The sequence below is a fragment of the Emys orbicularis genome, chromosome 1 (assembly GCF_028017835.1).
Source record: "Emys orbicularis isolate rEmyOrb1 chromosome 1, rEmyOrb1.hap1, whole genome shotgun sequence".
Classification (NCBI taxonomy): Eukaryota; Metazoa; Chordata; order Testudines; family Emydidae; genus Emys; species Emys orbicularis.
In genome coordinates, this window is record NC_088683.1 from 116,950,511 (window position 1) to 116,964,226 (window position 13,716).

At 42.7% G+C, this 13,716-nt stretch overlaps 1 protein-coding gene across 1 annotated transcript in view; it reads left to right on the forward strand.

The window, feature by feature from the left end:
- Positions 1-13,716, forward strand: part of ERC1 (ELKS/RAB6-interacting/CAST family member 1) — a 569,800-nt gene that overhangs the window by 191,478 nt on the left and 364,606 nt on the right. Inside the window, exons 9-11 of the mRNA XM_065406940.1 lie at positions 9,966-10,103; positions 11,624-11,764; positions 13,245-13,385. Of these exons, the coding sequence (XP_065263012.1) occupies positions 9,966-10,103; positions 11,624-11,764; positions 13,245-13,385 (420 nt within the window). The remainder of the gene's footprint in view (positions 1-9,965; positions 10,104-11,623; positions 11,765-13,244; positions 13,386-13,716) is intronic.

Below are 13,716 nucleotides of genomic sequence, written 5' to 3' on the forward strand. Positions count from 1 at the left end.
TCCTCATGTTTCGGTGCAGTGTTTCAGCAACTGTTCTTCTACATGAGTCTCCTGGAAGTAGCTTCTGTTTTAATCTTAATACTCATAAAGCAGTCAGAGTGATAGCTACGAAGTGACATAAGATACTCTCTGCCCACTTTACCTTCATACATTCAACATATTGTTTCTCCATTGCACTAGCCTCTGCCAGCCTAGGAGAGAAGGAATGAGTTATCTTAAGTATTTGTTTTCAACTGAAAGATGCAATCTGTCAGTGAAACCCTAATTCCTTTTTAATTATGGAGTGGTGCTAGCTATTCCAGACCATAAATAAGGCAGACTTTTTTTTTTCTTTTTCTTTTTTTTTTGGTTATATGCCCACTGCTCTCGATATAAAAGCCCCAATAAAAGTTAGTGCAGCTTCAAATATGACAAGTGTGGTCTGTGGGCACTATACTATTTTTGATCAAATTTGTGGTTACTGGAACAAACAGTTTTGAAGATAATGGCCATAGAAGACTGTTCAAACTGTGATTAAACCCTTTTTTAAACACTTTTCTGCCATGTTTTAGATACCAAACAGTCTGTCCAAAAGACTTCAGATGAGGTTGTGTAGGAAGACTTGAGATCTAGTGCACTAAAACTATATATGAGAATCTGAAAACCACATTTAAAAGTACTCTGTCTCTAATAATATCTAGCTCTTACATAGTAGTTTTCAAAGCAACTGTAGATCCCAAAGTACCTTTCAAAGGAAGTAAATGTCATTATCCCCATTTTACAGATGATGACACTGAGGCACAGAGAGGTGATGTTACTTACTTAAGCTCTGGAACAGCATTTAAGGATCTAGGGGACTTGTAAAGCTTGGTGGCATTTCTAGTTTTCTTTTGGAATTTTGCTGGGGTGTTGTCATAGTTTTTACAAAGATTTCCAGGCAGCTATAAAGTCTCAGTGTACTCACAGATTACATTTCTGTATACAGTAAGGTCCAAAGGAGCAGGTTTCTTCTCCAAGAGACCTTAAGAGGTTTGTAGGAAGGGATCCTATGTTTGGTCAGAGGTCATGAGGGGAGAAAGCAGGAGACCTACAGTGGCTCTAGTGGCCAAAGATAAAGCAGAAACTGGGTGAGCCTTACTGCAAGAGGCAGCATAAAGAGTGTCACTTCCACTCACAATCAGAGCTTTATGAATTGTGCAGGAAAGGTGCCCTCCTCTGTGCAGATCTCTTAACCTTCTCCGGAGGCAAAAATGGTGAGGCCAAGTGAATATGTGGAGTTTAAGCAATCCACATGTGTTTGCAGAATTTCCAAAAATGTGTTTGCTCCCTTTCTATCCCCATTTTTCTTCTCCCACATCCCACAACTTGTCCTCTGAATCCCTTTCCTCCTCCATGACTCCAGTACCCATCTTAAGATTTTCCCCTTATCCTTGATAGGTTTCTGGAGGTTAGTAGGTGTAAACATAATTTCCCCTGGTCATATTGTTGCTTGCTGTGATTCAAAATCTTTGGGAGTCTGCCAAAGGATAGCACAGCCCTATATTCTCATGTATGTATGTACCTTGAGGAATAGGGCCTCTACCATTCTTTTGTTTTAAAAGCCAGCTGGACTTTAGTCCTGCCTATTATAGTCTGAAACGCAGGGAAGTCTCCCCCTCAGTGGGCAAGATTTCCCTATGCTGCCATGCGGCATAGTGAAAATTTACCCATTGTGGAGGGGCTTTATAGGGTTCTGCCTCTAAAACTTGGGGTCTGCCAGCTGAGCTCCACTTTCCTTTCACACTTCCCAGGAATAGGGGACTGGGCTAGTAAACCCTTTCTATTGCCCCTTGCTGCTCCAAATCTCTTCCGAATCCCACCTCCGCCCCTCCCCCGTACCGCCCCCCCGCCCCCGCCCCCTTCGCTTCCTTCGTAGCCTTGCTATATTTAACCTTAAGTTTGAATTTTCTGGCTTTCTAATGATTTAAAAAAAATCTACAACATTTTTGTAAATGATTTTTTTTGGCTGTAAGTTTTATATATATATATATATATCTTAACTCAAGCTTTAATTACATTTTTCCCTTCCCTCTAGGAATAAAAAATAAATCAGTCTGCCCCCAAGACTCTGAATTAACCCTGTTCTGACTAAAATGAGCCTAACGGAGTGTGACTACTTCTTTTTATGGGAATGAATCTGGTGATCTGGCAGTTAGCAGTAGATGCATCAGTGCCAGGATCTCCTGGGCAAACAGCCTAATTAATAGCATTCATAATGTACCAGATGTTCCTTTTCTGTCAGAACATACAACAAAAGGGACAACTAAAACATCTTGCAAGCAAAGAAGGGCTTGAGCAACCACTCCTCCTGCTTCTAATTTTATTCTTTCAAATGAGGTCTTATTGGCAGCTGCTCAACATTATGTCCAGGTTGGTCTCTAGCCAACCTGTAGTATTACACTGAACAATCTTTAGACCCTGTAGGTTGGAGACTTCATAGATTCTATGAGTATTGAGTCAGATGCTGCCCCTTCTAAGTCCTGGGCTGATATTTTTCTCAGGTGTTTGCAAGAAATGGTCTAGTCTCCTTGCCCTTGGAACACCAGCAATTAGGACCTTAAAGGCAGAGAAATCAGTTCTGCCTGACTAGGAATAAATCCCCCAGGTTGAAACATAGTGCCTGACAACTGGCAATGTTGATAAAAAGCCAAACGAAAGATTTCAATAAGTCTTTACCGATGAGGGAATTGGTATGCAGAGCAGATGATTCCAGCATGTACCTTACCAGTCAGCATCAGTTGTTCATCAATTCCTGTCTTTTCCTTGGAAAATTAGAATTTACAGTAGGAATTAAGGCTCTTGATAATCTAATGATAATGATATCTCTGTTCTCTTTCCAGTCTGGAAAATATAGGGTAGAAATTTACATTCCTTATGTTGAGAGGTCATTTTAGAGTAAACTTGTTACATGTGAAACTGTTTCTCAGTTCAAATTGCTGATGCAAGCCCCCAACCCTTTCCATCTCCCAAGGAGGTGTGTAGACCCCAGCATATTCTGTTTCATACTTTGTTGGGGACATGAAGTGTGAAGCATGTTTTGAGTACTTGGTCTGTTTCTGTTGGTTATATAGTCATTTGTTTACCAAATATTTTTAGTGGGATGGAGAGGAAGGAAGATGAAAGCAAATATCCTTAATGTGTACATTGTGCAATCCTTTGACGGGGGGTATGTTATGTTGCTTGTGGAGCCAGTAGGTAGAGAATGATGGTAAATTTTTATTCTGTTGAGCAGTTGTGTGGGCAGAAACAAGGGATGTTTTTGCCCAGTTTTTCCTTGAGAATGCACAGTCTTGGAGAGCCTGTAACTTCTGTTTCTGTATATGTCATTTCAGCTCAGGTTTTGGGGAAGATTGGAATAAAGATAACCAGACTTTCATTGAATACTATTTCAAAAGGGAAATTTGTTATTGAATGTGTGGAATTGGATCTAGTTTCCCTCCATAAGCCCATCAAGTGGCTATTTGCCATTTAAAAAATTTTTTTAAGGATGCATCCTTATTAGGGACCAGCCATTGTTTGACTCTGGAGAGAGCAGATCTGTTTGCAGCACGTTTTCTTTTGCCGATGGATAGCTATTAACATGGTTTAAATATTTAATTTATTTTTTATTTATGGACTAGCACTCCGTTGTGCTAGGCACTGTGTACAAACACAGAACTAAAGCCAGTCCCTGCCCCAAAGAGCTTATAATCTAAGTATAAGATAAGAAACAGCAGATGGATACAGATAGACCGAAGGGGCAGTACAAGGAAACAATGAGACACCATTGGTCTACTTGATAGACGCTGATTAAATATACCTGGTATACCTACCAGGCATGAGTACCAGCTTCTTCATTTCGCCAAAATGTGCAAAACATGCAGAATGGAAGAACAGAAAGTTCTTTTTCAAGTGCTTGTATATGTCCATTATGCTGTAGGTGTATGTGTGTGTTGTGCTTCGATGCCAGAAATTTTTCTCTAACACCTTGTTGGGACAGCCCCACCCATTCCTGGCTCCTTATGAGCCTCACAGAAAGGGTATAAAGGACAGAGCAGCCCGACCCCTCCTTCAGTTCCTTTTTACCCTCTGTGGTAGCTAGTCAGTGTTGTGTGATCACAGCTTCACTCCTTGTGAACAAAGTTGTGTTTCTTATTTTATTCTTACCTAGTGGTAATATTTTTCATTCACTCGATGCATTTTCTTCCTTATTTTTCTTTTTCATCACAGTTCTTTTTTTTTTTTTTTTAAGTCAGGTGGAACTCACCTGATACTGGGAGATCCTATGACAAGGTCCCCAGGTTTCAAGCCTTGTTCTGGTTGTTGAAAGCCTGTGCTTGTCAGTGGCCCTCATTCATGCTGTCTACAGTGCCTGGGTGAGGGCCACATAAGAGACGGATGCTTGATCTGATGGTGCTTTTAGACTAGGACTAAAATGCTGTGGGAAGAGGCCTTCGATATATTCTTATAGAGACTGTCCTTAAACCAGCATCTATGCCACCTTGGTCATCCAAGGGGAGCTCATTGGTGAGCCCTGCCTAGTGCTCTTCCAGCTTTACCAGCAGATGGAAGCCACAGGAGAGCCCAGAGAACACTGGAGCAATCCTGGCCTCAGAAGCATAAGAAGAAGTCAGTATCGTGTTCCTCAAAGTCCAGAGTACGAGACTCCTACACAGTCATTTCAGTACTGAAGGAAGCATGCTCCCTCCAGCTTGCCACTCCTTTGTACTGGCTCATACTGATTCTCACAGACCTGAGCCATACACTCCATTGCCCTCCAAGGGATTGTCAAGACCAGCTACTTCCCTGGTTTCTCTGATTCCATTTGAACAGTTTTACCTACATCAGGCTCACTAACCGAATTAGAGAAGCCATCAGGGCTGGACTTAAGGCTACCCCCAAAGAAAAGGAGGCAAAAAAGCTTGATCCCTTGTTGGATTGTTAGATATGATTATTTAGTATCACAGCTTGCAAATAAGCTGCCAGAAAGCTCTAGGGAACATTTCCAGTCCTAACTTCCCTTTCAGCTGTGCGGCTGTGCAGCTGCCTATTAAGCCCCGCGCAGGGGCTCAGGGCTGTGGCGGGGAGAGCTGCCCCTTCCCACTGGCCCCAGCATGGACCTGCTAGGGCCGGGGGAGAGGCACCCCTCCCCGCTGGCCCCAGCACGGACTTGCCACAGCCAGGGGAGAGGCTCCTCTCCCCTTGGCCCAGCCCCGCCGGAGCTGCTGCGGCCAGGGAGAGGCGCCTCTACCCCAGCCCCAAGCTGCTGGGGGGGGGGGGGGGGAGTCCTCTCTCCCCGGGGCAGCTTGCACCCCAAACCCCTCATCCACGGCCCCACCCCAGAGCCCACACCCCTGCATCCCAACCCTCTGCCCCAGCCCTGAGCCCCCTCCCACACCCCAAAACCCTCATCCCCAGCCCCACCCCAGAACCCGCACCTCCAGCCAGAGCCCTCATCCCCCCCCACCCCAACCCTGAGCTCCTTTCCACACTCCAAACCCCTCAGCCCCACCCCCACCACATGAATTTTGTTATGTGCACCAATATGAAGGTGATGCAGCACACATCACCTCCATATTGGTGCACATAACAAAATTCATTCCACACATGGATCTAAAAAATTAGAGGGAACACTGTTCCAGTCTCTTGTTGCAGAAAGTAATTTGGTCTCCTGTTCATCTTTGTAAACTTCCCTGGAGGTGAAGGATTCTGCTGGCAGGGCTATGTCAACAGCAATGATTATCAAGTATCAGAGGGGTAGCCGTGTTAGTCTGAATCTGTAAAAAGCAAGAGAGGGTCCTGTGGCACCTTTAAGACTAACAGAAGTATTTGGGAGCATAAGCTTTTGTGGGTAAGAACCTCACTTCTTGCATCTGAAGAAGTGAGGTTCTTACCCATGAAAGCTTATGCTCCCAATACTTCTGTTAGTCTTAAAGGTGCCACAGGACCCTCTGTAGCAATGACTATGTGTCCTTCCTCTTGGTTGCAGTTGTTGGTCATCCTTGTGGAAGTGCAGCAAACAGTTTATTTCCTTTTCAAGGGCTATGCCTTATTCTCATCCAAAACAGATTAAGTTTAATACACTAAAGGACCCTAGCAGTCCTAAAGTCCTTAGGTTTGTACACATCTGCTCTGAAGAGAACTAGGTATTGTCCTCAATACCAGCTGAGGAAGCAATATTTCTTCTTCTGTCAGGCTGATCATTTCAGAAGGAGGCCAAGGTCTCAGAGAAGGAGGCCTCCATCCCCTACCACCTCATTCTCATCTTCCAGGCAAACATAGGCCTTCAATTTCCCTGCTTGACTTCTATGTGGAGGAGAGCATACTCACGTGGATCTTACTGGCACTTTCCCTCCCCTCCAAGATAGGTTATCCCATTTCCTGCACGCATGGCACGTCATCACCTCAGAAAAATGGGTGCTAAGCACAGTGGAATCAGACATACCTTGCATTTGCTGTCCCCCTTTCCTATCTGCCTTCCCTGTCCTCCTTCAGGGACACCACTTGTGAGTCTGTGTGAGGACAAGAAATGCAAACTGTGTGTTCTTTGGGTGTTATAGAATTGTCTCCACTTTATCAAGGCACAGGTGTTTGTTCCCAATAGTTTCTAATGACCAAAGCCAGAAGGGGTCTCAGACCCAATGTAGATCTTTGGATCGTAAACAAATACATCAAGAAGTTTAAGTTCTGTGTGGTGTCCTGCACTACTACTATCACTTCCCTAGATCTGAGAGACTGGTATACTGCCCTTGACTTACAGGATGCCTACTTCCATGTGGCAGTCCACCCGGGTCATAGGAGGTTCCTAAGGTTCGTGGTTGGTGAATTGGTAATGATTTTTCCTATCTGTCCTCTGATCTGTCAACAGCACTGAGGGTTTTCACCAAGTGCATGGCAGTGGTAGTAATCTACAGAGATGTCTAAATGTATCTTTACCTGGACAGTTGATTTGGTTCTGGGTCATTCCAGATGTCTGATAGTGTAATGGACAATGGTCTCTATCTTACTGTTCAGCATCCTGGACCTGAAAACAAAGGCAAGTCAGCATTATCAACTCTAGAAATAGAGTTCATTGGAGTGATCCTGGACTTGACTTCTGCTTCATGCCAGATTCCAAACTATATGAGCCCTCTGCAGATTGCTCAAAGATCAGTCACAAACCACAGTGGGGAGCTGGCTCAGACTTATAGGTCACATGGTGGCATGCATATATGTGATCCCTCATACCAGGTTCCATTGCAGAGCAATGCAAGCTTGGCTCAAGTCAGTCTATCACCCTCAGGTTTCCCATCTGTATAAGCTTGTATGTGTCCAGGACAGGGTATTGTCATCTCTGAACTGGAAGATGAGCCAAGACAACATATGTGAGGGAGTCTCTCCCTTGCATGATTTTGGTAATGGTGGGAGCACATTTAAGTCTGTTATTGAGTGTCCAGGGAGACTGAAGTGTCTCCCTGGACACTCAATAACAGACTTATTCAACGTGGCAATTCTTCAACAAAAAAACTTCAAAAACAGACTCCAACAAGAAACTGCAGAACTGGAATTAATTTGCAAACTGGACACCATCAAATTAGGCCTGAATAAAGACTGGGAGTGGATGGGTCACTACAAAAAGTAATTTTCCATCTACTGATACTCGCACCTTCTTGTCAGCTGTTGTAAATAGGTTGCTTTGATTGCATTGGCCTCGTTAACACTACTAAAGTAATTTCCCCTCCCTTCCTATTCACCCCTTCTTGTCAACTATTGAGAATAGGCCACTTCCACCTTAATTGAATTGGCTCGTTGGCACTGATCCCCCCTCCCCCCACACACACTTGGTAAGGCAACTCCCATCTTTTTATGTGCTAGAATATATATTCTGCTTACTGTATTTTTCACTCCATGCATCTGATGAAGTGGATTTTAGCCCACAAAAGCTTACGCCCAAATAAATTTGTTAGTCTCTAAGGTGCCACAAGGACTCCTCGTTGTTTTTGCTGATACAGACTAACATGGCTACCACTCTGAAACAACTATCAGAGTGGATTATCAGCTACATCACTGTGTTTTGCTGCCAAGGGCATAATGCCTCCTGAGAAACTGACAGCATGCTCTACAAGGGATCATTCAGCTTTTCAGTATTTGTGGGATATGTCCTTATTCTGGATATTTGTAGGGCAGCAATGTGCTCTTCCATCCACAATGCTTACTAGACACTAAGCACCTACTGCTGCACAAGGGAAGAAGTAAATGTGGGGGAAATAGTCATACAGTCCCTCTTCCGATGAGACTTGAAACCCCACCACTTTGAGAACAGCTTGGAAGTCCAGCTACAGTGTAATGGACACATGCAACACATCTTAACAACAGTTTTGAGAAGGTGAGTAACCATTTTTGTTGTTGTTGTTGCCTAGAAATATAAGGTTCATACTAAGTGTAGCACTCAGTCACTTTCTGTAAATGCAGATAGATGTTTCTGCAGTAATGAGGGGGTGCAGTAGTCAAATGTTATAGTGTGGCTGAGATGTCACATGACCCTGGTCAGACTAAGTTCATGCAAATGAACACATGCCTTTCAGTTTGTGTGCCGCCTTGGCCAGCTGGTTAACACATGTCTGTGTTTAGTTGCTTAGCTGTGCCTCTCCTGCAGTATCTTGCTCAGAGCAGAAAGCATCTGTTTGCACTGTCTGTCCCGCCTGTTGGAATCTTGCTTCCCAAAGTGTTTCCCCTTCAGAAGTAAACAGGAATCTAAGAATAGCTCTCACATCTCTTTGCAGTATATTTTCATTATCGGATATTTAAACAGTCGATCTTTCTAGACAGCTGATGGAACTCTGAAAGCTCATGAGGTTGAAAGCAGCCACATGGACCACTGTATAGGATGTTACCTGACTAAGCTGAGCTGCAATGACATCTGTAAGAGCATATCAAGAGAAACTTTTCTTTCAGAACCTCTTGAGTTCATTTTGAGGCTTATTCTGTTTAACCCCCAGGTGTCACTAGTGCTACATGCAGAGGCTAATAAGGACTTAATCTGTACAATGGAGTTTAAATTAGGGGAAATCTCCAGTTTTCTCATACTTGTGTTTCCAGCAAGTTACATTACTGTAACCTTTCATATCTGTATTTCTCTCTTTAAAATATGTCCTCAGGTGATATGTGTTGTGCTCATATTTAAATTTTAAGTATAAACTTAGATGCGTACTGACTGTTAATACTTTAATTCCCCTCATTTAAAAAAAAAAATGGTTTTCCTAGTATAGATGGTCTCATGGGCAAGGAGATCTGCTAATTTTGAGTTTTGTGTTTGAGGTGGGAGGACAATGGTTGTGTAAACTTTTTTGCCCTAACTTCTAAACTTTTAGGTGATGGAGTACGTAGCCAAGTGCCTCCCATTTATGTTCAGAAAGAATTCTTGAACTTCTCAAGGCTACTCACTAAATTATTCCCACTGATGTTCAGTTCTTTGATATCTGTAGTGATGGTTCTTTGAACATCTCCTTTTGGAGTTTATTCAGTTTCCCAGTTACTGTGACAATATTTTCATGAGTATCAAAAGTAAACTTTTCCTTCCTTTCTTTCAGTACATTACACCTAATCTTACCATCTTCCAAGATTGCAAATAATTGCTTTCCTTCATTGACATTGTTACTTTGAAAGTATTTTTACACTGCGCTGTTGCTCAGAGTTCTCTTTCGTAGATATTAAAAGTATTGCTCCGTCTCTCCTCAAGTGCTCTGTTCTTGTCCTCTAATTCTTGAATCATATTCTTTACCATTGACTGTATTTTCTGTTTTGATATAGGATTCTAGGAGATAAATCCCTGCATGTGACTTTGAAACTGTATTTTCCTTTGCTAAACACTGAATACTCATGTTGCTGTTTTAACAGCTGTATATTTCTTGTAGGAACATATTATAAAGTTTTATATACCATTAAACTTGTTCATTCATACTCTTCTTAATTGTCTTTTCTTAATTAAGATTGAAAATCTCCAGGAACAGTTAAGAGACAAGGAAAAACAGATGAGCAGTTTGAAGGATCGAGTAAAATCCCTGCAGGCTGACACCACCAACACTGACACTGCCTTGACCACACTGGAAGAAGCACTTGCAGAGAAAGTGAGTGTAAAGGGCACAAGTCCTTTAAATCCAAAATTCATTCTGCTAATCATCTCGGTAAATCCAAACTTCTTTGGCACTGCCTTGAATTCTAGGTAACAGAAGAGATACCTTTACAGTGTAGCTGGACATTTTCTGTTCTCTAGGAGCTGTGGGAATAAGGGTCTCCATCTGGATGCTGTTGATCCAGGCAGAGCAGCTGCCGTTAGGCATAATAGATTTCTCACTAGAAGATGTTTGACTAGCCAGCCATGTGCTGTTGACAGATCTAATCTGAATTAAGGCAGCAGTACAGTTCTCAATACATATGCTAGGGATAGGACTTGGGGAGAGGGCATTCTGTAGCATTAAGTCTTTACAATGGCTTGTTGTAGGGAGTTACGCCTCAAGCTGCTACCCCACTAATTAGGTCCATCATATAACTCTGTTTGAAAAGAATTGCTGCTTCTTATAGTGTACTAATATTGTATAGACCTTTGTGGAGTATTGCTTGAGATGTCCTCTTTTGCTGCGGAGCATATTTAGCACTGCTGCTGGAAGGCACATTCTAGGTGAAAGATTCTGGATTCTTCACCTTTTCAGGTCAGTCTGATATCTTATTTTTATTTTTTCTTCTCTCATATGTTTCGTAGGTTTGGGTTTGTGGGTTTTTTTTTTTTTTTTTTTTAAGTTCACCATCTGAAGCTTATATTTTTGATTCTCAAAACTAAATCACACAGAACTCAGTGATCCTGACGTAACTACAACCCAGTCTCCTTTCTTTGCTGTCCTGTTGTTCTCATTGCATTTTTCATTCTTTCATAGCAGGGGATTGTTGACTGAGGGAACAGCTGGGTCTGTTCTGTTCCTAAAGGGGATCTCTTTAGCATTAGTGCATATTTTGTCTCAGTTCCTTCAGGGAGAGGGCCATGGCTCCCTCAGTCTGTCAGACTCTGAATACAAAGCTTTGTTGGTGTGCTTGCTTGCAGTTGGGACTCGTTTTATAAATAGAATACACTCCCATCACATCAGCTTTTAAGCTTGATGAGCATCTGTTGACGCTTGGTGTACAGAAGAATTGTTTTTATTGCCAATCCCATCCCCACATTGGTTTCATGTCTCACATCTTGTATATTGCATCCCTTTGGATGCAAACTTTGGAAAAATAGGATTTGAATAAGAGTGCAATGCATGGTGCTTCTTGCTGCCAGGTGACCTGACTGAACTTTGTTTAGTCAGAAGCTGGATAAATGAGATAATACTGTAATAATAATATTAGACATTCAGTGATTGGAGAGTTTGCAGTAACAAGCAGCCTGGGACTTCTTAATCATGAAACAAGAGAAGTTTCATGTTATTTTCTTCCCTCCTGAGGTCTGTTGGAGGAGAGTAGAGACGACCAGCAATACTCTGCACCCTTTCTCCCCTTAAACTAATAAGCAGAGATGTGGTATGATGTCTTCTCAGAAATAAGCAAAAATTTTACCTGTTAAGCTGATTCAAAGGGATTTTCATCACAGGGTACTGTGTTCTTTTGTCAGGAGCGGACTATTGAGCGCCTGAAGGAGCAACGGGACAGGGACGAGCGAGAAAAACAAGAGGAGATTGACAACTATAAAAAAGATCTTAAGGACCTGAAAGAAAAAGTCAGCCTCTTGCAAGGAGATCTCTCTGAGAAAGAGGTTAACACTAGCAAAATTAACCTTCTCTGTTGTTAGTTGTTTATTGTGAAGGGGGGTGTTTGGGGGGGGAGAGTATGTTCTATAGACTTGATTCTGCAACACGTTTATGCACTGAAGATACACTTGTGTAGCACATTTCAATGGGTACATGTATCAGACCTTTTGGTGTGGCTTATCACGTTGTCCCATTAAATGATGTGGTTTGATCATTGGCATTCCCAGTGAAGCTGGGAGTTGGTAAAGTTGTTGGCAGCACTTATCTGGATCTCAGTAATTCTGGAATAGAGCTAGTTAGTGTCTATTAAGTATACCGAAGAAGATGGGAGAAAGAGGACGGATATATATATATATATATATATATATATAGTGACAAAGTTCCTCCTCTATCTTGGTGGGTCCTGCGCTTATTGGCGGATTTTCTTGCCTCCGAGATTCACCATGTGGGTTGGGGAACAGCCCAGAGACCTTCCCCTCTGGAAGAACCCACAGTCCAGGTCAATTGGGAGGTTTGGGGGGAACCCGGGCCCGCCCTCTACTCCGGGTTCCAGCCCAGGGCCCTGTGGACTGCAGCTGTCTATAGTGCCTCCTGTAACAGCTGCATGACAGCTACAACTCCCTGGGCTACTTCCCCATGGCCTCCTCCAAACACCTTCCTTATTCTCACCACAGGACCTTCCTCCTGGTGTCTGATAATGCTTGTGCTCCTCAGTCCTCCAGCAGCACACCCTCTCACTCTCAGCTCCTTGCGCCTCTTGCTCCCAGCTCCTCACACTCCCACCACAAACTGAAGTGAGCTCCTTTTAAAACCCAGGTGCCCTGATTAGCCTGCCTTAATTGATTCTAGCAGCTTCTTCTTAATTGGCTCCAGGTGTTCTAATTAGCCTGCCTGCCTTAACTGGTTCTAGCAGGTTCCTGATTACTCTAGTGCAGCCCCTGCTCTGGTCACTCAGGGAACAGAAAACTACTCATTCAGTGACCATATTTGCCCTCTACCAGACTCCTGTACCCCACTGGTCTGGGTCTGGCACTATATATATATATATAGTATATAAATATGTATATAAAATATGAAAAGTTGCGAATTATGGAGAAAGTAGGATGGGGTTAGTGAATTCCACACTCTAAGTGCTACCACAGTAAAAACATGATCATCATCTAATTTATGATACAGTGGTTGAATCCCTTAAAGGCGGGTGGTGATTTGTTTAAATACCACTACTACGAAAATAATAATGCCAATAAAAAAAAAAATTCAGTCATGTCATTGCAACTGAATTTTAAGGGAATTTTGACTGGGTTTTTTTCTTTACCCTGAGAATCTGAACTGAACCAAGCTGTCCTAGGTTATTTTCCAAAGCGGGAACCAGAACATTGTGTGGAAGTGGCAGGAAAACAAAGACAAAAAGGAAATTTAAAGTCGTGGTATTGTGACTAATGATCATTTACCCAATAGCAGTTGTGTTCTGCTTGCTTGTTTTAGGCTTCCCTGTTGGATCTGAAGGAACATGCCTCATCCCTGGCTTCTTCAGGACTGAAGAAGGATTCCAGGCTCAAGACACTGGAAATTGCATTGGAGCAGAAGAAGGAGGAGTGTCTGAAAATGGAAACTCAGCTGAAGAAGGTAAAAATTCATACTTACTTCCCTGATTTACATGCATATAGGAAACTCTAGTGCAGTGTTAGACAGTCTCATCTTTGCCATTCTTCCTTTTTCTACTGTACAAAATGAAGCAAACACAATCCTTTTGGTTAGTGTCAACAAAGTATTGAGATACCAAGGTTGGATTGTTGGATTCTTTTATCAGTAGCCTGGGCTTCTTATTATAACCCCTACAGTGGAACAGCTGTATTCCAGAAGTCCTGCAGGACCTCACCTATTTGCTTTCTGCTTCAGTTCTGTCTATAAACCCAGCCTACCACCTTCAGATACTATATCAATGTACCAATAATAA